General features: G+C 42.2%; 1 protein-coding gene and 1 pseudogene across 2 annotated transcripts; one reads left to right on the forward strand and one right to left on the reverse strand.

The window, feature by feature from the left end:
- Positions 1 to 4673: 4673 nt before the first annotated feature.
- Positions 4674 to 5165, reverse strand: LOC144375794 (S-phase kinase-associated protein 1 pseudogene; annotated as a pseudogene).
- A 5148-nt stretch (positions 5166 to 10313) lies between these two features.
- On the forward strand, positions 10314 to 25967 carry LOC144376102 (ribonuclease SLFN12-like). 2 transcript variants are annotated; one of them, XM_078042450.1, is made up of 3 exons: positions 10314 to 10802; positions 19115 to 20199; positions 23801 to 25967. In XM_078042450.1, the coding sequence occupies exons 1-3, from the start codon at positions 10765 to 10767 to the stop codon at positions 23806 to 23808; spliced, it is 1131 nt and encodes a 376-aa protein (XP_077898576.1). In that variant the 5' UTR covers positions 10314 to 10764; the 3' UTR covers positions 23809 to 25967. The 2 variants fall into 2 exon arrangements, with proteins under 2 accessions (XP_077898576.1, XP_077898577.1); XM_078042451.1 differs by lacking the exon at positions 10314 to 10802 and adding an exon at positions 12480 to 13964.
- The last annotated feature ends 100 nt before the right edge of the window (positions 25968 to 26067 follow it).

Consider the following 26067-nt stretch of genomic DNA (forward strand, 5'->3'; position numbering starts at 1 on the left):
CCACCTTGATCTTGGACTTCCCAGCCACCAGAACTATGGGAAATGAATTTCTAAAGTTGAAGCCACTCCGCCAGTGGTATTTCCTTATTGCAGACCAAGAACATCATTACAGTCATATAGTTAGCCTTCTGTCTAAAATTACTGGCACTAACTCTTAGCACAGGATGGGATTGTAGCTCAGGGACAGAGATCATGCTTAGCATTTGTGAGACCCAATATAAAGCTCCAGCACCAGAAAAAGACAACAAAAACCACAATAACAACAAAAATCATAGACAATGTTGATGCAATTATTTATTTGCTTTATTCTGGTCCAAACATTCTGAAAGGTTGTTCTAAGCACTAGCCAGAAAATATCTGGATAACTGATGGGAATCTGGAATATTACGGGACTAATATTTCACTTACTGTGAATGTATTCCCATGTTCTAAGCTTTGAGCTTCTCTGCCTGTTGTTCTCCCATCTGTGTTTACTCAAGGAATTCTAGGAGCTCTCCTTGAAATCCTAGGCTCCTCTAGTTTCAGCAAAATAGGGAGGAAAATATTTCTTATTTCTTTCTGAGTGCATTAAATCAGATACAACTGAGGCCCATCTCCTAGGTCCTGCCTCAGCCCCGGGGCCATCCATTTCTCCATGGAGCTCTGCATGCTTCAGTGGAGAATGGTAGCAGAAACCAGGATCTGGACACTGGCTGTGCTGGTTGCTACTTGTTAGCTTACTTTGTTGCTGCTGACTTTGCAGCTTTTGCCATCTGTCCCTGAATGTGGCTGTACTGTCCATCCTGGCACATACTGATCACAGGTGGCAGATGAATACTTGCAGTGTGGTTGGTCCAAATTGGGATATGGTGTGAGCATGAATCTGCACTGGATTCAATAATTTGGTATGGAGAATGAAAATATCCCCTTCATCATGTTTTTATAATTATTATATTTTATAACCATTTCATTATATTTTATAATCATTATATTTCCGAATCATTATATATACTCTTTAAAAAATGTGGTTACTGGAAAATTTTAAACGATGTAAGTATCTTGCATTATACTTCTGTAGAGCAGCCATGGTGTTCTCATTATTAAAATGAGTGTGGCTAGATGTGGTAGCACTCGCCCATAATCCTAGTGGTCGGGGAGGCTGAAGCAGGAGGATTGTGAGTTCAATGCCAGCCTCAGCAATTTAGCAAGGTCCTAAATAAAATATTTTTAAAAAGTGCTGGGGATGTGGGCAGTGGAGAAGTGCCCTGGGTTCAATCCTTGGTATAAACAACAACATTCATAATAATAATAGTAAATGTTCAATGCTTCACTAGAGCAGAGGTTCTCGACAAGGTAGAGGGGGAGGGTATTTTGCCTTTTAAGGTACATAATGTCTATAGAGTTGTTTTTAGTTGTCACAACTACAGGGAGTGTTAATGGTACCTGATGGGTTAAAGCCAGGTATGCTGCTAAGCATCCAATAACTTCCTCTTCTGTACTGCTAGTGGGCTGGTAGGTTGAATGAAGAGACCTGGGGTAACCTGTGCCTCCAATAGGGATCCTAAACTTTCTAAGATGGTGAAGTAACACCATTACAAAGGCTGTTTATTCCTTGTGCAGTGTAGAGAATACCAAGGTGAAGTATAGGAACAGTGTCCTTTGAACAACAGCCTATCTTTAGAGGTCTTAGCTTGTCTTCAATTCTATGGATGTATATTGATCAGTTGACATATTACTAAGTGCTTATTTAAATCTAGTAGTGGGGGTTTCCAAGATTTCCATGGGAAAAAAATAAAAACTAAAACACCACCTCTTATTCTGTAAACATCCTAACTCTTTAAGAAACATTCCAGGCATGAAGAAAATCAGAATATATAAGCTGAGTGGTTATGAAAAAGACACAAGTCTCCAAAACTTGCACAAGTTTGTGAAATGCATTGTTTGGTCTGAAAAATCTCTTCAGAACTCTGAATCTCATGATGCTTTCTGGTTAAAAACATTGCAAAAGAGAAAATCTTTACTCAAAAGTAAATGCAAAATCAGAGTAGAAAAACATATAAACATGACAATCTAATTAAATGTAAATAACATTTCATCTCTCAAATATAAGCCATTTCTCTCTCTAAAAGTGTTTTGGGTTTGAGAAATGGGAACATGTTTTTGGGAGTGTGGTCCTGGTGCTGATAAAGAGGTAAGAGATTCAGCCTGGTGGTGGTTCAGGCCTGTAACCCCAGCCACCCAGGAGGCTGAGGCAGGAGGATTGGAATCAGAGCCAGACTCAGCAACTTAACAAGGCCCTAAGCAACTTAGCGACACCCTGACCCTATATCAAAATAAAAAAACAGAAAAGAAGAGGGTAGCCCAGAAGGGAAAAGGGAGAGGAAACAAGAAGGATATTGAACTGAAATCAATTTTTACGTATATATGAGTCTCTGGGACAAAACCAACTACTGTGTATAACCATACATTTCTAATAGAATATAAAAGAAATAAAATGGGCTGGGGTGTGGTTCAGTGATTAAGCACCCCATGAGTTCAATCTCCACTACCAAAAAAAAAATTCAAATTAAATTTCAGCCAGAAATGTGTAGTACTTAAATAATTTATGACTCTTTATCAAGACTTTGAAGGATGTTTTGGAAGGCTGTGTTATTATGTGGTAGGATGAATAGGAAAAAATCAACCGTGAAGCTTCTAATTAAGGTATTGCCTTTGTGAAAATTGTTCCCTGAATGCAGGCTCCACAAAGTAGTTATCTTCTGTGTGATGCTCCAAGGTGTGAATGAAGATGCAAAGAAGACACTTTCAAGACTTTTGCATTGCTTAGGAATTTCCAAAATAGCCCCAGGAAGCTATGAGGCCACATGGGTGTATTACCTACAATAAATATGCCAATAGAGGATCCCAAACAAGGCCTTCCAGAGCTGAGCCAAGGTGGAATGACTTATCACTGGTTTACATAGTTTTTAAAAATTTTTTTTGAGACTAAATGGGAGAAGTGATCACAAGCTATTATCATGATAACCTTCACCAGAACTCACAGGAAGTGTAAAGAAAATACAATAACATTACATATGTGTTGAGAGCCACAGCGGAAGGGGCCCCAGCAAACTTCCAGCTGCCAGCAAACTTCCAGCTGCCAGCTGATGATTGGCTCACAGCGGCCCCAGCAAACTTCTAGCTGCCAACTGATTGGCTCCTCTGCGGTGATGCTCATTGGGCTGTTTCCCTGCCCTTTCAGACCACAGAGCTGGGCGACTTTTCTTGGCTCTGCTCACATGACCCAGCCAATCAGCCTCAAGAGCAGGAGGAGTGGGGGAGGTTGAGAGGCTTGTGGGAAGCCAGTGGCAGTTGGGCTCTGAGGGTTTTTCCTGAGGAGCTCTGTGGTTTGGCGTGTGTTCTAAAAAATAAAGTTCGTTTCTTTTGACAAGTGGCTCCTGAATTGTGCCCAGCCAGACTGCGGCACATATGAATACAGATAATGATAACTAGGAAAGAAAAGGGGAGCATAGTAGGGAAGGATAAAATCTGTAAACTACTATTATTTCATTTTATTGAAAGTACCTTGCACTCATGATGAATGTTTTCTGGCTTTTGCCACATATTTCAATGTTAAAGTTACTTTTTACATGCAAGGAGTATGAAGAGTTTTCCCCATATGGGAACATAGTTTTTTAAAAGATGACAGACCCCATGAATTAAATGTCTTTTTTTAATTGAAAAACTATCCAAATGTCTAGTTACATTTCTCCCCTCCAAATCCACAAACTGGGTAATAACTGAGTTCTCTAGGCAACATATTCAAAGCTGACATTCAAGAAAAAGAAAAAAGAAAAAAAAAACAAGTTCTCTGGTCCAATTAAGGAAGCCCTGCTACATACAGGCTAATCAATCCCAGTGGTACTGATTGACTCCAGGAGGCTGGAAGACATCCTAAGAACCCCAACTCAGAACATTTACTTTCAAGTAGCCTTTTTCCAGTTTCCAACTCATGAATAAAGATAATATTTTGTTAATTCCATTTCAGAAATTCTTTTGCCAACTTTTCAAAGCTCACTCAAGTTAACTGGACAATAAACTAGGCAGAAATTGCTTTACAAAAGGAGGGAAAGTTCAGTTCTCTCCCCCCCTTTTTTTTCCCTTGGGAGGGGAGGGGAGGGGGGATAGTAGGGGATAGGAAAGGTAGCAGAATACAATAGTCACTAATATGCCATTCTGTAAAAATTTGAGTATGTAACAGATGTGATTCTGCAATCTGTATTTGGGGAAAAAATGGGAGTTCAAAACCCAATTGAGTCAAATGTATGAAAGATGATATATCATGAGCTCTGTAATGTTTTGAACAATCAATAAAAAAAATCAATAAAAAACAAAACAAAACAAAAAAAACCAAAAAAAAAAAACAAAGGAAAAAAAGGAGGGAAAGCCCAAAATGCCCCTTTCTACAGAGAACCCACAGTCCTGTTGTATTCAGAAGAAAGAAAGAAAGAAAGAAACTTTCTCTCACACTAGAAGAAATTCAGCCATAGGTTTGGAGTCTGTACTCAAACCACACATGCAGTAAGGACAGTTTTATGCTAATAAAACTGATTTGCTTCTTCATTTCTCCTGTCTAGTACTAACAATTATAAACAGAGCAGTGCAACTAGTATTTGGAACAATCCTTAGAGTGTTACAGCATCAGGTCCAGCATTTCACTTCTCTTCACACCACTGGTTCTCTTTGAGTACCTGGGCTTCCTCCTCTTCAGTTGTTTTTGATATTGAAGTTTTTGGGAATCTCCAAGTTTTCCCCTTGATCATGTGGGCAACCGTCTTGCATGGAGCATCAAGCAAACCGTTGATGTCTAAGTAGTTTGCAGCCAGAAGAAGTTCAAAAAGTGTTCCTTGGTCAAGTTTCAGGAATTCTTAGTCCCAAACAGGGATATGTTCTGTTTGCTTTTCTTTGTTCTCATATTCCTCAGGAGGAGGAGGGTCATCCTTGTGGTGTGTGCACCACTGAATGACCTTTTGAAATATTGCTGCATTAACATTTGGTAGAGGAACTGGGTCATCATCACCTTCATCATCCGTTCCCAAATCTTGCAACATGGTCTTGATTGTCATAGATTGTTTGGCAATTTCTATATCAACTTCAAATATCTCCCCATCAGAGCTCTGCAATGTAATTGAAGGCATGGTGTTTGGTCTCAAAAAGACAGAGAACTGAGGCCAACGGGGCGGGGCAGAGTCCACACAAGGAGAGAAAAAGCTTACATAGACTTTTTCTTTTTAAAAATTAATTGATTAATTAATTTTAATGAGGTACATATGACATCAGAAAATGCATTTTGAATCATCCTACACAATTGCAGCACACCTTTTCATTTCCCTGGTTGTACACGATGTAGTGTCACACCCTATGTGCAGTCATATGTGATGATAACCTCAGGAAATGGCCAGGTACCTGGGGCTACAGAGTTATTCTGCTTATTCTGTCCCAGTGAAATTTGAAGCCGTCCTATTTCTCTGAGGAAATGATGAAACCTTTTGCGGTCTCAGTAACTTTTTGCAGATGGGGATGGGTGATCTCCAGCACCTGTCACCCAGAATCACTCAGCCCCTTCAGCTGAAGACCTGGAGAGGGTGCAGAGAGGAGACCTGAAGGCAGTCCTGCTTTCAACCAGCAGGGAAGAGACACAAGCGCTGAGCTCGCCCAGACCTGCCTAGGGCAGCAAACCTGGGTCCCCCACCTGCACAGCGACACCAGAGAGTCACTGTAAATGCCCCGTGGATGTGGGGCAGGACCCAGACTCCAGCTTCTGCTGGCTCCTGCAAAGAAGAAGGGGAGGCGGTCTGGTGGGGGAGGGAGGGACAAGGGAGGTAGGGGAGCCACAAGAGGGAAAGGGGAGGGCGGAGACGGGAGGAGGGGAGGAGCCCCCAGGACGCCCCAGTTGCTGGAGCCTTTCTCTTCCTCAGCGGGATCCTGGAGGCACAGGCGGCGTAGAGTACCTTTTCGTACGTCTGTAACATTTCAAAGTAAAAAGGAATCATTCTTAACTAGTTCTCCCTGGGTTGACTTTACTTGGTGAGTGGGACATGTTTCTCGGGCACCCGGGGGCGTCCTTAGTTCGGAGGAGCTCCCCTCCTGGTGGTGACAACTTCTGGCTCCCAGGGGACTTCATTCCCCCACCTGCAAAGGGCGGAATCTAATGACCAACCCGAGTGCCCAGATTTCTTGCGCGGGAAATTTGAAGATGCTCCCAGTGGCGCAGCAGATGCTGAATGAGAACCTCCCCACCCCCACTCCGCAAAGGAGTTTATCTGGTCTCTTTTGCTCTGGGGGCTTTGGATTTTCCCGGATCTTGGCGGGTCTGGTCAGTTGTTAGTGAACGGCCAGGGCAGCGCCCCCTAGCGGCGGCTGAAGACCAGATTCCAGTGTGGTCTTCAACTCTGGGGAAAATGGGTGGGGCAGGCACCACTTCTGCATTCCTGGAGCTGTGGAGGGCCATGGAGGGGTGTGGGGTAGGGAGGCAGGCACAGCTGAAGCATCTGTGACATCGTGCCCTTCCCAGGTGGGATGGGTTGAAGCAGAAGAGATGGCTGTGGCAGGATCTCAGGTCTCCTCACCAAGGGAAATGCATTCAGGGGAACTTCTTGGCCTGAGGATTCTTGGCAAGTGCAAATTGAGTCAGGCTGACCATACCTTAAATAGTGACCAGATGCATCCTTTATAAGGCGCCACTCCTAAGATAATGGGGACATTATGGTCTTCTTAATCACCTCTCAAAAGTCCCTTCTCTCAACACTGTTGACTGTGGAGTTTCCAACACAGGGATCTTAGGGGACACATTTAACTTATCACATCCCTTTAACTTTCAATGCTTCAGTGGTTGTTTCCTAAAATTAAGGGTGTTCACAGGACAACGATCAATATCAGGATGTTAACACTGATCCAGTACTACTACCTAAAGTACCTTTGGTGAATTGTATTGATTGTCCCCAAATCGTTCATGGCAAGAAGCAGATTACACCTGACTTTTTAGCCTTTCATTCCTTTTAGTCTGACTTAATGTGGAATCCTCCTTCAGTCTTTATCTCTCATAATATATAAATACTGTTGAGGGCATGGGTCCATTGTTTTGTAATTTATCAATTTCTGTGGGTCATCTCATGGTTCCTTATGTTTATATTCAGGTTATGCATGCTTAGCAAGAATACCACGTACCTCAGTGTATCACATCAGAATGAATGTGATTTTGATTCATTCAATTACTGATATTAACTTTGATTACTTTGATAAGATGATCTATGGTTTGTGTACCCACTGGCAAATTAATAGTATCCCATTTGTAATTATGATTATCTTGTAGGAAAGGTTTTGCTTCATGGCACTGATATTTGGGAATTTCTCTAATTACAAAATATTCAACAGAGTTCCCAGGACAGATCTTATACCAGCTCTATTCTTTGACCCACCAACGGAAATACCAAAGAAACTAGTTAATGGAATGGTAAATACAAAGTTTTCATATGTGCCAGAATTTAAAAATAGTTTTAACTCATGGATTAAAATAGAAATTCTATAGTCACTGATAGTCAGTGAATTAGTAGTAAAACATTTGCCCACAATCATCAAAGGAAGTTTTCATAGGTTTAAGGAAGAGAGAGTTTTGCCAGATGTGGTGGCTCACTCCTGTAATTACAGTTCCATCACCAGACTGAGGCAGGAGAATTGAAAGTTCCAGACCAGCCTGGGCCCTTAGGGAGTCTCTGTCTCAAACTAAAGTAAAATGGCCAAGGATATAGCTCAGAGGTACAGAGCTTGGGTTCAATTCCTGGAATGGGGGCAGGAAGATAAAGAGAACATCAACCTTACACAAAGTCTTCCAGTTATAGAAAAAGAGAACCCACTTCCTTTTTGTATGAGGCTAACATTATAGAAGACAAGTTAGATAGAGTACAAGAGGAACATCACACATCATCATCACTCAAATATGTACATGAAAAATCCCCAATAGATTAGCAAACCATATCCAACAGAATGGAAAAATGATAACAGATCACGTTTAAGGTGAGTAAAGTTAGGAATTCAGTGTTGATATTAGCATCAGAAAATCACTGTAACTCACCTCAGATTAAAAGAGAAAAATCATGAAAGTTGGAGTAGATGAGGAATAAGTTTTTGATGAAGTTCATTATCCATTCAGGACTCTTAACAAATTAGAAACACAAAGAAGCTTTTGGAAATGGGCAAAGGCATTTACTAGAAGGACATACAGCAATCATTTTTCATAATGAGGAACTGTTGCGATGTGCCCTGAAGATAGGGGCCATCATATTAGTGGCTACATCATCACTTCTGTTCAGTGTTGCACTAGAGGTCCTAGTCATGCATTTGAGTAAGAAAAAGAAAAGGTGATAAGATTCTGGGAAGAAAATAATTTTATTGACTATGCAGAAAAAAGAAATCTCATTAGAATTAGAATAGCATGTGAATTTGTTAGATCTAGATATCAAGGAATGAGAAACAATTATATTATTTTGAAAACAGTAGAAAATATTTTTAAATATATCATTTAAGCTGCCTCAAAATAAAGGGCATCCGAATAAATGCAGCTAAAGTTGTGCAAGAATATCACAGAAAATCGTATATAACTAAATTGTAAGGCACTGAAGACAATGTAAATGACAGAGCTGTGTTGTGTTCTTGGATGGCAAATTGTAATCTCATAAAGATGTCAATTGCTTCCTAATTGATCTATAGATATTTTCAGCACAATTTGTTGTTACACGCCAATCAATGATTGTTGCTCAGAGAGAAGTAAACTGAAACTTTCATGGTTGAGAAAAATGAGTAAGTGCAAAAATGCCAAGGGTTGGAAAGTACTTAGATCAAGGAGAATGTGAAGACAGTGCTGCATTGTGGCATCTGGTAGATTACACTTGGGCTTCACATGTGAGCCACCATTTTCTACTGAGGACTATGCATCAGGAACATAATGTTGGTGGAAAAAGGTAGGAAGATTGCAGAAGATGCACACAGTATTGCTCCAGTTACTACGGGTGTGTAACAAATTCCCCTGGGACTTAGCCAGTATAAAATAAACATTTATTAGACTCAGGGATCCTGAGGGTCTGGAAAAGATGCAGAGCACAGTGGGGGAGCCTTGTTTCTGCTGCCTTCACTTTTGGTGGACCAGCTTGACCAAAGGGGCTGGAATCATCCAAAGACTCCTTTACCTGTGTGTGGTTGATGATGGAGAGACATCAACAGCTGGGGGGTCCTTAGTTGTCCTCCCTGCCAACACACATGCACAACAAACACACACACACACAATCCTGCAGAGGCCTTGGGTGTAGCTCTACTGTCTTTTCAAATCAACCCTTGGAAGTGACACAGCATGGCTGATGCCTGACTCTCTTGGTTACAAGCAGGATACCAAGATTGGCACACGTTCAAGGGGAAGGGATATAGATGCTGCCTTTGTGAGTAGAATGTCAAGGAACAACGGAGAGTTTACAACCAACGCAAAGTACAAATTCATTTTTATGAGCTTCCATTTACAATCATGTGAAATCAAACCTCATGTATTTTAAAATATGGTGACACTATGCAGAAAAACAGGGGAATGTTAAATGTGAAATTTGTGAGGTGTCTTACCTCTGAGGGGAGAAAGAATGAAGTATGTTTTGGGAGCAGCACGCAGGGGTTTGTACGCTCCTGTTAGCATTCTCTGAGTAGGTAGGAGTGTGCACACACTCTTACTTCTGTTATACTTTAGGCCATAAATGTACTCCATGTGTGCTGTCCCCTCAATACTCCAGAGGTCATTATAACAGGATTTAAAAGTTGCATGAATTTTGTGTACTTGGGGAGCCCCTAGGGAGATGATGTGCCTCCCACCCGTTATGTTATGCTAACACTTATTATTTGTCAGCTTACATCTTGGAAGTTATCTTGTGCTCTGGGAAAGTTCCTGCTCCACTGTTTTTTAAGTCAATTCCTGAAGAGGAGTTTCTTCACCTCAGTGAAACCATTTCTTAAAACTGACGTGAGGAAGAACTGAGATGAGGCCCAGCTCTGCGCTCTCAGGATCTGTGTTGTGAACAGGTGGTCTGCTTTGCCTCCTGGATAGATGTGCAGCAGAGACTCTCTCCAACAGTCTGCAGCTGAGTCCCAGTGGGCTCTGGGGAGCAGCTCCCCAGTGAGAGCAACTCAGACTTGTACACTCTCCACTGTCATTTGTACCTCTGAGCATTTGAAAGCTGTGGTTTCCGGTGACTTGTGATTTCTGGTATCGGTTTGAGAAGTGCTAAGCTAGAGAAACGTACCCCCATAATGTGGACCAGAGCCAGGGGAAACAAGAGGCAGGTAGGTTGTGTCGCACCACAGGAGCCATAGTAGACTCTCAGTGAAAGGATGTCCCCTGATGCTCCTTGTTCTACAAGCTCTAGGCATTGGACTCTGCCTTCTGTGGAGCACCCGCTCCTTGCCCCTTGGTTGAGGCATTGACAGCTGTCCTCCCTGTTGCTGGAGGCACCTGGGATTTTAAGCAACGTGACAGCAAGTGACCTGTGAATGAGAGTAAAGTTTGGAAATACTGAGTTACCCCGCTACAGGGAGATACTTCTTCGAATTTGACAAATCAAATGACAATTGTGCAACTGAGCATAGTGCCCTCACTTCCTGGAGCGTCATGAGCCCGATAGAAGACGGGAACTAGAAAATTCTGTGTGAGAGTCGCGCTGAGAGTGGAAGGTACTAGGGTGCAGGAAACAGAAGGCAGAAGAGCTGGAAGGATCTATGGGCAACTACCCTGTCTCCACACTTAGAAGGGCTCGGTAGGTTTCCTTCTCCACTTTGCCTGGGGAAGAAAGTTTCTGAGGCAGGGTGCTCTCTTTTCTGACTGGGTTTATCCGGCACCTGCCTTCACCTGCTATGCAAGGGCCAGTGCATGCACTGGGTGCACTGATGTTTGCAAGAGGTCTTGTTTCAGGGGGCAATGCACTGGAAAGTGAGGCCTGCTCTTTAGTCACATTTTCCAGCCTTAGTTTTCTACTCTACTCCCACCCCCAGGTCTAGGCATCTGACTCTGGGGCGAGGTGGGGCACCAGCAGCACAACTCCACCTCTTTCTGGAAGACCCTCACGCCAACCCTGGTCTCCAGACTGACTGGGGTCTCTCTTTTCTGGGAAACTTGGCATCGTTGTTGGAGTGTTCAGATCACCTTCTCCCAGACCTTAACAGGACATTGAGGACTGGGCTCCTTGAACTCTGGACCACGGGGTATGGTGTGCCAGAAGGACTTTGGTCCCTGCTTGGACAGGGGAGACCTTAAACAGCTCTGGGACAGGGAGTCGGGGTCTGTGGTTTAGGAGACGGGTTAGAGAGGCACTGGCCGAGTGTGCAGGTCAGGCTCCTGTGGTCTCCAGGGCACCTCGGATCCTCCTAGAGATCTGCACTTGAGTGGAGTTGAGGAAATGTGGGGGTGTCACTGAAGAACTGCAGTCTAGGTCCAGAAAGGAAAAGCAAGCACAGGAGTTCCCTGCCCAAAGTTCATAAACTAGAAGAGGAGAAAGATGACCACATTGTCCTCCCAGATGCCATGGAACGTGGGACTGGTAAGCAAGGAGGGGCCAGGAATGTTCCTTAGTCTCTCCTGTCAGTTGGGTGCCACTTTTGTGCATTTCTACCCGACTTCTCACCTCACAGAATTCTCCCACCGTCAAGGGAATAAAGGAATTTAGAGGAAACAACTAACTTGTGAACCCAGACCCAAGGGTTCATGGAGGCCATTGAGTTTAAGGTACTAGGGACTTGGTGGAGTCCAGTCTACCGCTTATTTTTTTTTAAAGGATTGTGTCCCAGATATATGCCTGAAGACTGGTTTTGGATGGTGAAAATTGTACCTGGTCATGAGTGTTGGACTGAGATGGCCAAGGACCCAGCCCAGCCCACAAGTTCCCCTAAAGGAGCCTCTTCTACAGCTGCCACTAGTTTCGAGTTCCCTGTGGTGTGAGAAGGCTCCTTAGGCATGTTGGGGGTGGGGAGGCTGCTGTGATTGACTGCTGCTCCTTTTGCTTATTGTGGATGAACCAGAAGTGTCCCTAATAGCAGGGCCAGATGCAGAGGGTGTTGGAATGGGGGCTGGGAGGAAAGGTGACAGCAGTCTACTTCCAGAGGCTACAGTATGAGATGAGGGACCCTATTCCTCCTGGAAGGGCATGAACCTAAGATGGAGAAATTCAAATGCGTCACTGAGCAGAAGTGAAACTGACTCTCTTGCCCTTCTTGAAATAGAAATGGAGGATCTTTTCTGACTGGTCGACAGGAAGGTGACTCATAGTTCAGCTGCCCCTGTTGTGTAAGAAATACGAAGAAATGAGGTAAAGGGCCCCAATTGTGCCCTAATACTGTGGAGGAAGCTCAGCATGGCAGGAATAGACACGTTTCTCTGCTTTTTTGGATAATGATGTCCCATTAAAACAATATTTCTTATAAATGTAAACTGAAACAGTTTTGCTTACTTGGCTTCTCCGTTTTTCCTCTCCCAGGAGTCAAGGCTTCTCCTGCGGCCTCACTGTTTGGGGAGCTGTCAGAGTTCTGTGCCAATGCTTTCCTGGAGGGGCCCAGGCCCAGGGGACCCATCTGAATGAATGCCCAGGTCCTAGGATGTCTTAGGACACAGCTCTGATTTTCCAGGCCCCTCAGAGGGCAGGCGGCTACTTTGTTATAGACTGAGAACCAGCAGCCTGCACAGGCCCAGGGTGGAGCCCTGTAATCCTTCTGCCCAAGAGAAGCTTGCTAGTGAAAGTCTGATGCAATCCTTTAGGAAATCATTTGATAATACGTCTCCAATTGTTAGTATTTCATCAGCTGCTGCAGTAATTCAAACTCCATCAACCACTCACAGTGTGTATATGCACTTTGTATACTTGATTTAATTCCGAGTGTACAAGATCAGGTAAAACCTCTTGTTTTAGCTTGAGCCTTGATTTCTCCATGCCCAGACTGTCTCTTCCCCTATATGATTTTTTTTTTTTTTTCTGAGCCAGGGTTTCAGTTCCTCTTTTCTGCACTCTGGTCTGCTGTGGCCTTCCCCCCTGGGGCCAAGTGGCTGTTTCTTTATGTGTGAACCACATCTGTATGTAGAACTGAAGTACTTAGCCAGGGGACTCTTGGGCTCCATGAACATTCCATGAGGTCATTTGAATACCTGAGTCTCAATCTAACAGAGCCGAGGTCTTGGAATTATTACAATAAACACTGAAAAGCAACTTCAATTCTCAGGTATACAGGAATAATTACCTAAGAGTTCTTTTATACTACCTATAAAATTATGCAGCAGTTGGTAAGATGTTATAAACACAGGTGATCATTATTTTCCAAAAGTGATTATATAACATAGGAAGATTCAAAACTTTCTATTTTAGTTTCTGCAAGTGTGACAGACCTTGGTAAACTCTGCCACGGAAAGCCACCATGTTGGGTACGATGTTAGTGGATAGAAAACGAGGATCGATACCCAACTGATTTTATAAAGTCACCATAAAAGTTGATGTGAACAAAATCTAGCAATGATGTGAAAGTAGAATGTGAAAAAAGAGAGGAATATCATAAGAGCAAATTATTAACAAACTGAATTTATTATTTAGAAATGAGGATAGAGGCAGCAGGATGTTACAAACCTGTAGCCCCAGCTCCTAGGGAGGCTGAGACCAAATGGTTGCTTGTGCTAAGAAGGGCAAGGCCCGTCAGGGCAACAATAACAACAACAAAAAAACAAAATGGAAAAATAAAAACAAAAGAAAACAAAGAAACAGAAAAAAGAATGAAAGAAAAGAATAATGAGAGGGCTCATGTCAGCAAAGTGGAGACTAGGAAGCTTCCCCCTTGTGGAAACATCCAAAGCAACAGAAACTGACTGAAGTCAAAGGCAGAGGTTTACAGCAACCACGCAGAGGCCCAATCAAGAAGCAGCCACATTCAAACCTGTAGAAAAGGTAAGGATGTTTTTTCTTGCCCCTGCCATTCCTCTCCCTGGCATAGCAAAGTCTCAGGCTGCAGGGGGCAGCAGCACTGTTTGCAGTCCCTTCCCTTGAAGTGCAGGGGCCAGAGCAAACCTGATTGGCAGGGTTCTAATCTGCCTGAGGACTGGCTGAAGGATAGGTCTCTGGACCACCCAACTTGGATCTCATTTCATGGGGAAATGTGACTGCCACTGCATGTGAAGATTGTAGGGAGACTACATACCCCTGTATGCCTGGGGCAAGAGATTACAGCTGCGGATATGTATGAGCAATCCAAGGCCCAGGAGAGGAGCAGAGGGTGGTGAAGATTTGGGGGGTAATCAAGATATTCAAAAGCAGCTATTTATAGGAGGAATTGAGAAAAGTCCATTCAGAATAGGCAGGGTGAATGCTTAGGATATACCTGAGAAGACTTTAAACTTTGACCTCAAGCTGGTCCCTGGGATCAGAATAAGATCAGCTCATCTGTAAAGAGCTGCCCGGGTATAGAGCTGGTCTGCAAAGATTGGGAGACATGGTAGTTTGTTTTAAATGCCTGATTTTCAGCAGAAGCTCTGAAGGCATTAAAACCAGGGGAACATAGCTTATGCTTAAGAAGAAAGTAATTTGGCAGAACTTCTCCCTGAGGAAGGTAAGACCCATGGACATATTAAAAAGAAAGGCTGTAAAAAACAAATGTCTTTTTATCCACGTGGAGAAGAGTAAAATAAGAACCTTTTTCTTGCACCTGAGACACAAATCAACTCAAAATAGATGAAAAACTTGTGCAAGACCAGAAACTGAAAACTAGCACATGAAAACAAAGGAGAAAAGCTCTGTGACATTAGTTTGGGCAATGATTTTTTTAAAATATGTTCCCCAAAGTGCAGATAACAAAACCTAAGCTAGACGAATGGGACTACATCAAATTGAAATGTTTCTCTACAGGAAAGGAAACAATCAAAAGATTGAGATAACCTACAGGGTGGGAGGAAGTACTTGGCAGTCACATTCCTGATAAGGGCCTACTATCCAAAATATAGAAAGAACTCAACATATTGCGAGACATCAAATAACCTCGTTATGAAATGAACATAATAGACATTTCTCAAATGAAGACATAAAAAGGGCCAACAGGTACTTAAAACTCTGACAGGTCCCAGAAGAACTGAGGCTACAGGAGAAATCTTGACTCCTGGTAGAGATGAATCACCAAGAAGCTAGGTAAGCACAATGGTTTCAGTTGAAATTTCAAACAGTAATTGTTTTAATGTGACATCTTTATACAAAAAAGCAGAGAAAGCTGTGTATTCCTGCCATGCCGAGCATTCTCCATAGTTTAATAGCATGATTATTCTCTTTCCCCTCATGTCTTCATGTACAACAGTGACTCCATGTCATAGCAGCATATTGTGTTCTTGAAAAATTACTCAGAGAGTAGGTTTTAAGTGTTCTCGCCACAAAAAGGCACATCAGTAAAATAAACAATATATTATTTACCTTAATTGAATCATCCCACAACATACACATATTTTAAAACAACCTTTCCTACATTATATACACATAAAGTTTAGTCATCTGCTGAAAAAAGATACAAACAAAATCCCACAACTGTCTTAAATTTGTCCAGAGACCTAAAGGAAATGTATATTAAGAACTAAAGGAATTCAGGAAAAAACATATAAGTAAAATGACCATGTCAAGAAATATTAGAAATTATGAAAAGAAACTCAAAGAAGAAGTAGAGCTAAAAAATGCAATAATTGAATTGAAACGTTTATAAGAAGGGTTCAGGAGCCAATTTGAGAAGAAATCGGAAAGGGGAAAACATCTGTGAAATTAAATGCAAGAATTTTTAAAATATAATAACCTTTAAAACATTTGTCCTTTAGATATACATGACAGTAGAGTATATTTTGATATATTATGGAAACATGAGTATAACTTACTCTAATTAGGATCCTGTTCTTGTGGTTGTACATGAGGTGGAGTTCACTGGTTGCATATGCATATGTGAACATAGGAAAATTAGTCTAATTCCTTTTATTGCTTTCCTATTCCCATCTCCACTACCTTCTTGGGGCCGGGGAGAGCAACCAATAGAAGCAAAAAGCTGGAAAAATCACAAATATACAGAAATTAAATAGCACACTCCTGAAATGACAAAACGAGAAATGAGAAATCACAAGAAAAATTAGTAAATATCTTGAGATAAATGAAAACGAAACACAATATACCAAAATTTAGAGATCTAGTAAGAGTAGTTCTACAGGGAGGCTTTGAATAGTGTAAACACCTACAGTGAAAGTGAAGAAAGATCTCAAGTCAACAGCCTGACACTAGACCTCAGAGACACAGGGAAGAAAACAAGAAAGAACTAATCACAAGTCAGCAGAAGATGGGAAATTATAAATATTAGAGCAGAAATAAGTGAAATAATGGAGTAGAAAGTAGAAAACAATAAAAGAAAGTTGTTTTTTTTTTTTTTTACAAAATCCAGCAAATCTTTAGTTAGATTGATAAGAAAGAAAAAGAAAATGAAAGTACTAAAATCAGAAAGGAAAGAAACAAATTTACTAGTGGTTTTCTCAGAAGTAAAAGATTATCAGTGAGAACTACGAGCAAGAGTATGTCATCAAATTAGAAAATAGAGATGGAATAAAGAAAATCTTAGAAACACAACCTACGTACACTGAATCAGGAAGAAATAGAAAATCTAAACAGGTCAATACCTAGTAGGGAGACTGAATTAATAATGAAAACAAGCCAACAATCCCCCAAAAGAAAACCCTGGAATCAGAAGTTTTCAGTGGTGAATTCTACCAGCAAACGTGTTGGGCTCCCTTGTCAACTAAATAACTGGAGTCAGTGATTAAGAGCCTATTGACACTGTCCTGGAAGTGCAACCTGGCTTGATCCTGTGAAAGAAATAGTCCTGTGGGGTGTTCTCCTGGGATCCACAGCCAGCCACAGGGTCCCAGACAACCCAATAGGCCCAGGGTTCCTTGGATAGAAGGTCGTGGTGTATCCCAAATGAGAGAAATGGGACATGGGCCATCTTCTCTAGGTCTGGGCAGCTTCCCAGGAGGACACTGCTAGTCCTGGTTGACCTCAGGCCATGGGAGGGGCCTGGGAAATTTCCAGGTGGGCATTCCAGAGCATGGAGAGGGCTCAGAACCTCCCAAGGGTCAGTGTCCACACCACGAAGCAAGCCCCAAATCCCTTCCTTCTGGTATCTTAAGTGACTTTCAAAATACAGATTTCCTGTAGTTTGAAAACCTTTCTCTGCACATTTCAGTGCAGTGCAGCTTCCACGGGGAGAAGGAAGAAGACGGGAGGTCTGTGGGAGGAAGGCATTAGTGTCACCCAGCACACCTGGGCCAAAGCACAGAGCCCCCTATTCCATGTTGAATGGTGATCACTCTGATGCGGTCGAGGGGTGGCATGTATTGAAAGGCTTGTCTGGTCCCTGTGAACTGCTGTTACATGGATTTATGACGCTCTTTTCTGTATGGAGTGCTCATCATTCATGTAGGATTCTCAGGTGTTCTGGGGTCTGGGTCACAAGATGAGGAAATCATGGAGACAAGAGGAATATCTTGCACTTGTGCCTACTACTGACCCAGCAGTGGCCAGGAAGATGATGACTCCTGATAACCTTTTCTGGGTAGTGATGACGACCTAGGATGGACTTTTCTATCAACTGTCTCTATACCTATTGATGAACCCAAAGATCTTTTAGTTTTCAAGCCAAGCAGTAATCCCAGTGGCCTCAGAGGCACAAGCTAATGGATTAGAAGTACCCAGACTAAGGCAGACTGCCTTAGGACATGCAGGATGCTGTAACAAATCACCATTGATTGGGAGCTGGGCGGCTTATAAATTGCTGAAATGTGTTTCTCTCTCCGTCCTGGAGGCTGGCAAGTGCAAGATCAAGGTGCCAGCATGGTTGGGTTCTGGTGAGGCCTCTTCTCCCAGGGTGATTCCCAGCTTCTCTCTGTGTCTTCCCATCACAGAAGGGCTGAGCCAGCCTTCTAGGGTTCTTTTGTAAAAACACGAATCCTATGGTCAAGTGCTGTGTCTTCATGTCCCCACCTCCCAAAGGCCTAATCATCTTGGGGGTAAAGTTTTCAACATATTAATGTTGAGGGGACACAAACAATCAGACCATAATGCAGGCGGGTTGAGTGTAAGGATTTTCCCTCATTGAAGATACTGTGGTTTTCTAATAGGAAAAGGACACAGTGACATGGCCCACTTTGCTTAAGAGCAAGGGCCAAATATTTTGAATCACATTTATTATTGTTAACAGGAAGAAAAAAATAACTAACATGTCATATTGCTGATTGCCCCTAGAATTCCAAGTGACAATTTTCCCAAAGGACTTCCTACCATAGCCTGGTGTGGTGGCACATAGCTGTCTCCCAGTGGCTCAGGAGGCTGAGGCAGGAAGGATCAAGGTTCAAAGCCAGCGTCAGCAACTTACTGAGGACCTCAGCAACTCAGTGAGACCCCATCTGTAAATAAAATATGAAAAAGGCTGGGCATGTGGCTCGGGGGTTGAGCACTCCTGGGTTCTATCCCTGGTACCAAAACAAACACGCAAACAAACCCCAAAACTCCCTACAAAAGGAGAAAAGGAAGGTAAACGCTGTAAAAGTTGAAATCATTAAAATCACGATGGAAATTTGATACAATTGTATGATTAAATCTTGACTCAAGGACAAGGTCAAAAATGTAGATTCCCTTCTGGGGTTTGTATAAGGAAAGAAGAGAAAACACAATCTATACAAAATGAATGATCAGAAAGAATGATATAAGCACAGAGTAAGGGAAGATTTAAGGAATTAGAAGAGCATGATGGAAATCTATGGCAGCAAAATCAAACTACCGCTAAGAGTGTAAGTTGTGGGTCTTTTGTGATAATCTGCCCCCAAACCTGTCACTTCCTAGCCTTGTACTTCCCAGTCCAGGGCGACTTCTACAAAGGCTGGGCATGTGGCTCAGGGGTTGAGCACTCCTGGGTTCTATCCCTGGTACCAAAACAAACACGCAAACAAACCCCAAAACTCTGTTTCCCTCAGAATTCAGAATTTGCTTACTCCTGCCTGGGTCCCATTCTAATGGCTCTGTCGGTTTTACAGGAAAGAATTTCAGCTTGGAAACCAAATGGCCACTGTGGACGTAAACATCAGAATTGATTTTGAAACTGATTATAATGAGCTGGTTTTAGATGTAGGAAAAGTCACTCTTGGAGAGAAGAATAGGAACAGCATGAAGGACAAACAAAGGAAAAAAAGGCAGAAAGAGGCTGTCTCACGAGCCATGTGTGCTTTGCTGAATTCTGGAGGAGGAGTTATCAAGGCTGAAATCGAGAATACAGAGTATAAGTATAATGAAGACGGAATAGGAGAAGATTTGGAAATATCTTTCAGCGATATGCTGCCTCGTGTTCTAAATTACCTTGACTTCATGCAGAATGCTAACACATTTTTGATTTTTGTGAAATCCTGGAGCTTGGATAGCTCTGGTCAGCAGATTGTCACGTTGAGAACCAATCTGTATAGCAAAAATACAACATCTACAATTGTCATGGATGGTCCCCATGCACCGGCTTTCCTCCAAGAGAAGAAAACTGGATCCAGATTATTTTCAACACCAAAAACGAATGCAATGAAGGTCCCTACTGAAGAAAGTAGTGTGGTGGACTCACCTTCAGAGGTTTTTAGCAAGACAAAACTTACATACAGAAGTAAAGTCAACTTTTCTGAATCAACATTTGTTGCTACTAAATTAGTCCCAGGTACAGATGAGTTTGGAAAAGAAGAAAATTGTAAAAGAGAAGATGTGTTGGAGTTCATGAAAGAAGAGGTACCTCAATATGTTTCCGCATTTGCAAATACTGATGGGGGATATTTGTTCTTTGGTATACATAGCCAAACAAAAGAAATAATTGGCTTTGAAGGACAGCCTTGGTATCTTTCTGAGATAGAAAAGACAATTAGGGAGCTTCCTGTCCATCATTTCTGTAAAGAGAAGAAGACGATTAATTACTCCTGCAAACTCATTGAAGTCCATGATGAAGGAAGACATCGTGGCTACGTCTGTGCACTCCATGTAGAGAGCTTTTGCTGTGCCGTATTTGTTGAGGAGCCTGATTCCTGGCATGTGAAAGGGAACCACGTGATGCGGTTTACCATGGAGGAATGGATCAAGTGCATGGTGGATGGTGAGGCTGGTTAAGGAAGGGGGATTAGCAATGAGCATACATTTGGCCAGGGTGGTTGGGAAGGTATGACTGGAGCAAGATCAGTAGTCCTGAAATGTCAGTGCTCCATTTAACAGTCTCTAGTGGATCCCACTGGGAGTTCACCACCTCTTGTTTTCCTCTGCCCACTTAGAAGAGACCTATTACAACTAGCCCCATGCTTTGGTCAGCTTTCCATCACAATGACAAATTTCTGAGATAATCAACTTAGGAATGGAAATGTTTCTCTTTTTTTTTTCTTCTAATAATTTGGCTCACAGTTTTGGCGGTTCCAAAATGTTTTGGCTGCATTTCTTTTTGAAACAGCCCATTATGACAGGGAATGTGTGGTGGAAGAAAGTTGCTCACGTGATGGCCAGGGAGTGAAGGTGAGGACAAAGACTGGGCAGGGGTTCTACAATTCCCATCAAGAGCAAAGGGAGTAAGGAGGAGGGATCAGGCTATCATAATCCACTTTAAGGGTCTTCTAAACTCCCACTTGAATTGCTTGTTAAGCTCTGATTACAGCACTTGGGGCTCTTTATGAGACTTCTACTAGGCCCCACCTTTAGATGACTTCACCAACTCCCAATAGCACTTACTCTGGGAAGTAATCCTTGAACACAGGAATCTCTGGGTAACAGTTCAGTACCAAACCATGATATTCTACTATAGCCACCTGAAAGGTTCATGTCCATCTTAACAAAGTCAAATGCACCCACATTTTGTACACAAATCCCAAAGAATCTCAAAGTTTTGACAGCTTTGGCATTGCTCAACAGCGTTAAGTTGTGTATGCTGAGACACAAGGCAGTTCAGCTTTAGGATGCTATAAAAATTAAATTATAACAGTATTTTACTTCCGATTTGAAATAGTAAGTAGGAGCAGGGTAAACATTCCCAGTTCAAAGGGGAGGAACAGGAAAATATCAAGGAGGTTTTAAACCAAAGCAAGACTGCAACCCAGCAGGGCATACACCAAATCCTACAGCTCCATGTTTGGCAGCTGGGCCCACTGCCCCTGTTGCAGGCCACCTGCTCACTCACTTGAAAAGTCAGTCATAGAGATGTCGCCTTTTTTTGTATTTGTTGACGTGACTGTTCAAACCCCCTTGCAGAAGCCAGCTCTGTCCTGATGTGTGCCATCGAAACACATTCTGTGTTTATCAAAATACTTTGATGTTTTTGCCATGAATTCTGTCAAATTCATAATCTTCAGAATTTGAGTAGACTTTTATTGATGAAATAGGCGCTCCTGTACAGGAAAGTAAGAGCAAACTAATTCAGTTTAGTTGAAGCAAGTTATGTTGTTGATATATGTCCTGGGTAGCCTAGCTTGAGATGTAGCTCCCAACGTGGCTGTCTTCAGTTACTGAAAAATCACAATAGTCCCCTACATCTCTCATTATTTTTTGTTGTTGTTGATGATGGGTAACTGACTTATTTCCTGGGTTCTGCCTTAAAAACAGTGTCATCTTGAATATTCATGTGTAGTCTGGTGCACGGGTGAAAGTTTCTCTTGGAAGCTCACTGAGTAGTGGAATTGCTGGTTCAGGAGGTGTGAGAATATTCAAGTAATAGGAAAATATGCTGATATTTTTTCAGATTAGACAGGTCATTTTACTCCCATCAGGAATATATTAGAAATTCCACATTTCCTCCAATTGTCAGACTTCTCTTCATTTTTCTGCCTCTCTTCTGGTCTTTGTCCCATCAATGGGTCCAAGATAGTATCTTTGTGGCATGCGCTTTCCTGTTTATTAATTTGGTTGATTATATCTTAACGTTATTGGTTCAAAGTACTTTACCTTTCATGCCGTGCCTGTTCTGTCTTTTGTCTATATTCCGATTAGACTTTGTCTTTTTCTTTTTGCTGTGTTAGAATACCTTACAGACTGTAGAATCAATCACCTTGTCGTCACAGGTGTTACAGATTGTGGATATCTTCTCCAAATTTCTGCTTGGCATTTTCTCTTTTCTTAAGGCCTATTCTGATAAGTAGTAGTTTGAAATTTTAAGAGAGTCAAAACTTACCAGTTAAAAATTTGAAGTTTGGTGCTCTTTGTATCTTATGTGAGAGATGCTCCTCTACTCTAAGGTACTATAAAGTTTCCTTTCATTGTCTTCTGGACGCTTCAGTTTTGCTCTGAGCGTTTTACTTTTAAATATTTAATTCATTTCAGTAGACACTGACTCAGAGTGTTATTTCCTCTTGTTCCATGTGAAGAGCCATTTTCCCACCCTCACCACTGATCTGCCAAACCGTCTCCAGTGTATTTCTGCATACATCTATGGGTAGCTGTGGTTGTAGATTTTCTTTATGTTTGGTCAGTGTGTTTCTTCCTACAGAATTGTGATGTTAAACTGAATATAAATATCTGAAAGAGTGAGCCTCTTTTTTCTCTTGCTTTAAAAATATATGGACAGTTTTAGTCCTTTAACATTTCATAAATTTTAGAATCTACTTAAGCACCATAGAAATGCCTTTCTGGATGTTTATTGCAGTTACATTAAATATATAGATAAATTTAGGAAGGAATGACACGTTTCTATCAACTGGTCTTTTTATCCTTGAACATAGGAAGTCTGTTCATGTATTTCTATCTTTTTTAAAAAAATTCATTGTACATGCTTTATCAAAACGGTACTTGTATTTACAGTATCTGCAGAAAGAGTCCCTTGCAAGGTACCCTCACACACCCAGACACACACACAGGGACATCCATACCATGACCCTGCTCCCACACTAGTGAGATGTGAGGGTCAGACTCCTGAAATTAGGCCGCTGTTGGGGGATAAGAGTTGTGGATTTGTTTTTATTTAGTTATTTATTTATTTATTTTGGAAAGAGAAAAGCATGGGAAGAATGTATTTGGCCATGACATTGCTAACTAAGTTTGGGTATATTAACATATAGGTCAGCTAACACTAACTATTCCTTTTGCATTCTATATACACAGAATGACATCAAGGTTTTGTGATCAACAGAATATTCCAACTTCAGTCTCAATGCTGCTTGTAGTGACTTCTGAATTCATGTGAAGGCTTACCCTAATAATAATTCAAGTCTATGGACATGAAATAAGGCACAATAAATATTGATTTGACCTAGAGGAAGGAAGGAAAGGAGTAAAACTGGTTTCAAAGGATCTCAATTGGGAAACTGCTTTGACTTGAACTCACTTAAATCCATTCTAAGTTCCTAAGATTTCTTAGAAATGTTTTTTTTTTTTCTTTTCCCTGACAAAGCCCCTAAAGGAAAAGTTTGGGAATTCACATTTCCATGTTTCAGTAGCTTAAACTTCTCAACTCAATGTGTAACAACCTCCTCCCCTGCTCAGGTCTCCTCCGTCCTCAGTGCTCAAAAATGCAAAGTAGCAAATACACACCCAGTTGTCTTTGATATCTTAAAAAAGGGGGAGGGGAAGGAAGGAAGAGTAGGAAAGAAGGGAAGATGAGAAGAAAGGAGGAAGGGAGGAAGGGGGAAGGGGGAAGAGAGGAAGATAAAAGAGAAAGGGAAAAAGCTAAAAGTAACCTCATGACTTTCTTGCAGTTTAAGAAATCCCCTTTTCCTCCTTTTCAGGACGATGAAGCCACCCCAGACATCACAAACAACTGCAACAAATGAGTCTGGCAGCATAAAAGATGCCTAGTGTTCAAGTCTTCATGGTGAGACCCATACATCTTGTACACAGTCTGTCGAATGTTCTTCGCAGCAGGTGAATCAAACCCAAAGACACTGGACAGTCTGTGAAAGGGGGCGAGAATTGCAGTTCTGAAGGCCCCTGACTTTGGTTGTTTACAGAGTTTAATCCTGTTTATTGTGATCCTTGGTACGTTTTTTCATCTGTATATCCTGAAGGTTCTTCCCCTGGTTTTAGGAATCTGCCTACATAATCATATTTTTTCTTTCAACTGCATTTCCCATTGTTGAACACTCTCCATTTGCACTGCATTCAAGTCTGAGAGATCATCATATTCATCTCTAAATGCATCCTTATCTAGGCAAAATGTTGTGAGTCTTCTGGAGGCATCCCTACCAGCAAATATTCCATATGCACCCGTGGGGCCCTACAACTTGCGGCATTTGGTCACAGCAAAGACTTTCCTATTGACCTCAAGCAGGATGCGCAGCTTGAGGGACCCATCTGACTGGTGGAGCTACTCCAGGTGGAGCTACTGCAGGGAGGGCCTGGGCTCTCCTTCCCGCCCAGGCCCCTCCTCCCGCCCCATTCTCCAACACTCAGGGTCACTTGGCCAGTGAGCCACATGCCCAGCCCTATTTTGTATTTTATTTAGAGACAGGGTCTCACTAAGTTGCTAAGCAACTTGCCTTTGCTGAGGCTGGCTTTGAACTTGCGATCCTCCTGCCTCATCCTCTGGAGTCACTGGGATTATAGGCCTGCGCCATTGCGCCCAGCGGTATTTGTTCTTTTTAAAATATTGGACAGAATTCTTGTGTTTGTGACTGGTGTCTTTCGTCAACTTCAGGAAAGTCACTGCTGTTTATCTCTTCAGATCCTGCTTTTGTCTTTCTCTCCTCTTGTGACTCAGGCTGTGTTAGGCCTTTGGAGTACCTCTGACATGGCTCCTGTGTTCTGATTGTCCATTCTTTTTCTTTGTGTCAGTTGGAACTTTTTGCCAGCTTGTATCATGTCAGTTGATCTTGGTTTCTGCTGTTGGTCTGCTCTCACACTTAGTAACAAGGCCCTCAATATCAGATACTGCCTTTTAGAGTGATAGGATGTTGACACGACTTTTATCTATTGATTTCAAATTGATGAGCCTGTAAGAATCAGGAAATTTTTGTCTTTTCATTTCTTCTTCATTTGGGGGTAGATTTTCATTACAGTTGGCACTCAGCAGTCTTTTCCTTTTCTCATTTCTTTTTTCTCATGGTTGTTTTATTGTTTTTTTTTTTTTTTTTTTTTTTTGCAAATTGTCCGACTTTATCATGTTTCCTAATTTCTTATTATATCAGGGATTATGGATTAGGGAAACTTTGAAAGAGGTTCTATCCTTTCATATAGGGTTGTACTTTCTTCTGGCAGGTAGATGGGCGTCAGTGATTGTCTTGCTCTAATTGAAGTTTAGTTTTATGCTTTTCTAGCTAAGATTTTGCTCTTCCTACTAGTTGAGGCTGTTCTGGAGTCTAAGCTGAAGGCAGGGTGTTCTCCCAGGGCCTCCTCTTTGCTGGGACTTTAATTCTTGCCTGTGTCTGCTCAGCTCAGGAGGCTGGTGACATTTTAGTCCAGTTCCTCAGGCTCCCGGTTCCTGCTTTCTACTGGGTTCCCAGCCTCTCATCCTGGATCAGCTGGTGAGTTGAGGGGAATTTGTAAGCTGATTTAGGCTCCTCCTCTGCAGTTTCATCCTTTCTGAGGTTTTCTTCTCCAATTCTAGCCCCTCTAGGATTTGGACCCCTTCCTTTCTCCTCATGTCAGTGGCCTGTTGACAGCCATCGGGGCTCTAGTGACCCCTGCTACAGCCCAGACAATATCTGAGGGAGAAGCAGGCTGGAGTGTGCAGCGGCTTCCCGTGCTCCTAGCACACGTGTTGGCCTTGTCGTCCTGCTTGTCCCACTGGCCCTCCAGTTCCGGATGCCACGGTTGGCTCTGCTTTGTACAGCCTTCGTAGTAGCTGTTTCGGGTAGGAGGCTGGGTGCGACAGTAGACACAGTTTCCACGGCATGTTCCCAGGGTTTTCTTCTTTATATTTTGTTATCATTATTTCCATATCTAGTGCTTACAGAAAAAGATGAGATCTATTCCAGAAAGCCTCTGCCAGGAACTCTTCTTCCAGAGGAAGCACTTGAACAATGAACAGAATGACATGGACTTCGGTGAGCACTGT

The sequence above is a fragment of the Ictidomys tridecemlineatus genome, chromosome 3 (assembly GCF_052094955.1).
Source record: "Ictidomys tridecemlineatus isolate mIctTri1 chromosome 3, mIctTri1.hap1, whole genome shotgun sequence".
Taxonomy (NCBI): Eukaryota; Metazoa; Chordata; class Mammalia; order Rodentia; family Sciuridae; genus Ictidomys; species Ictidomys tridecemlineatus.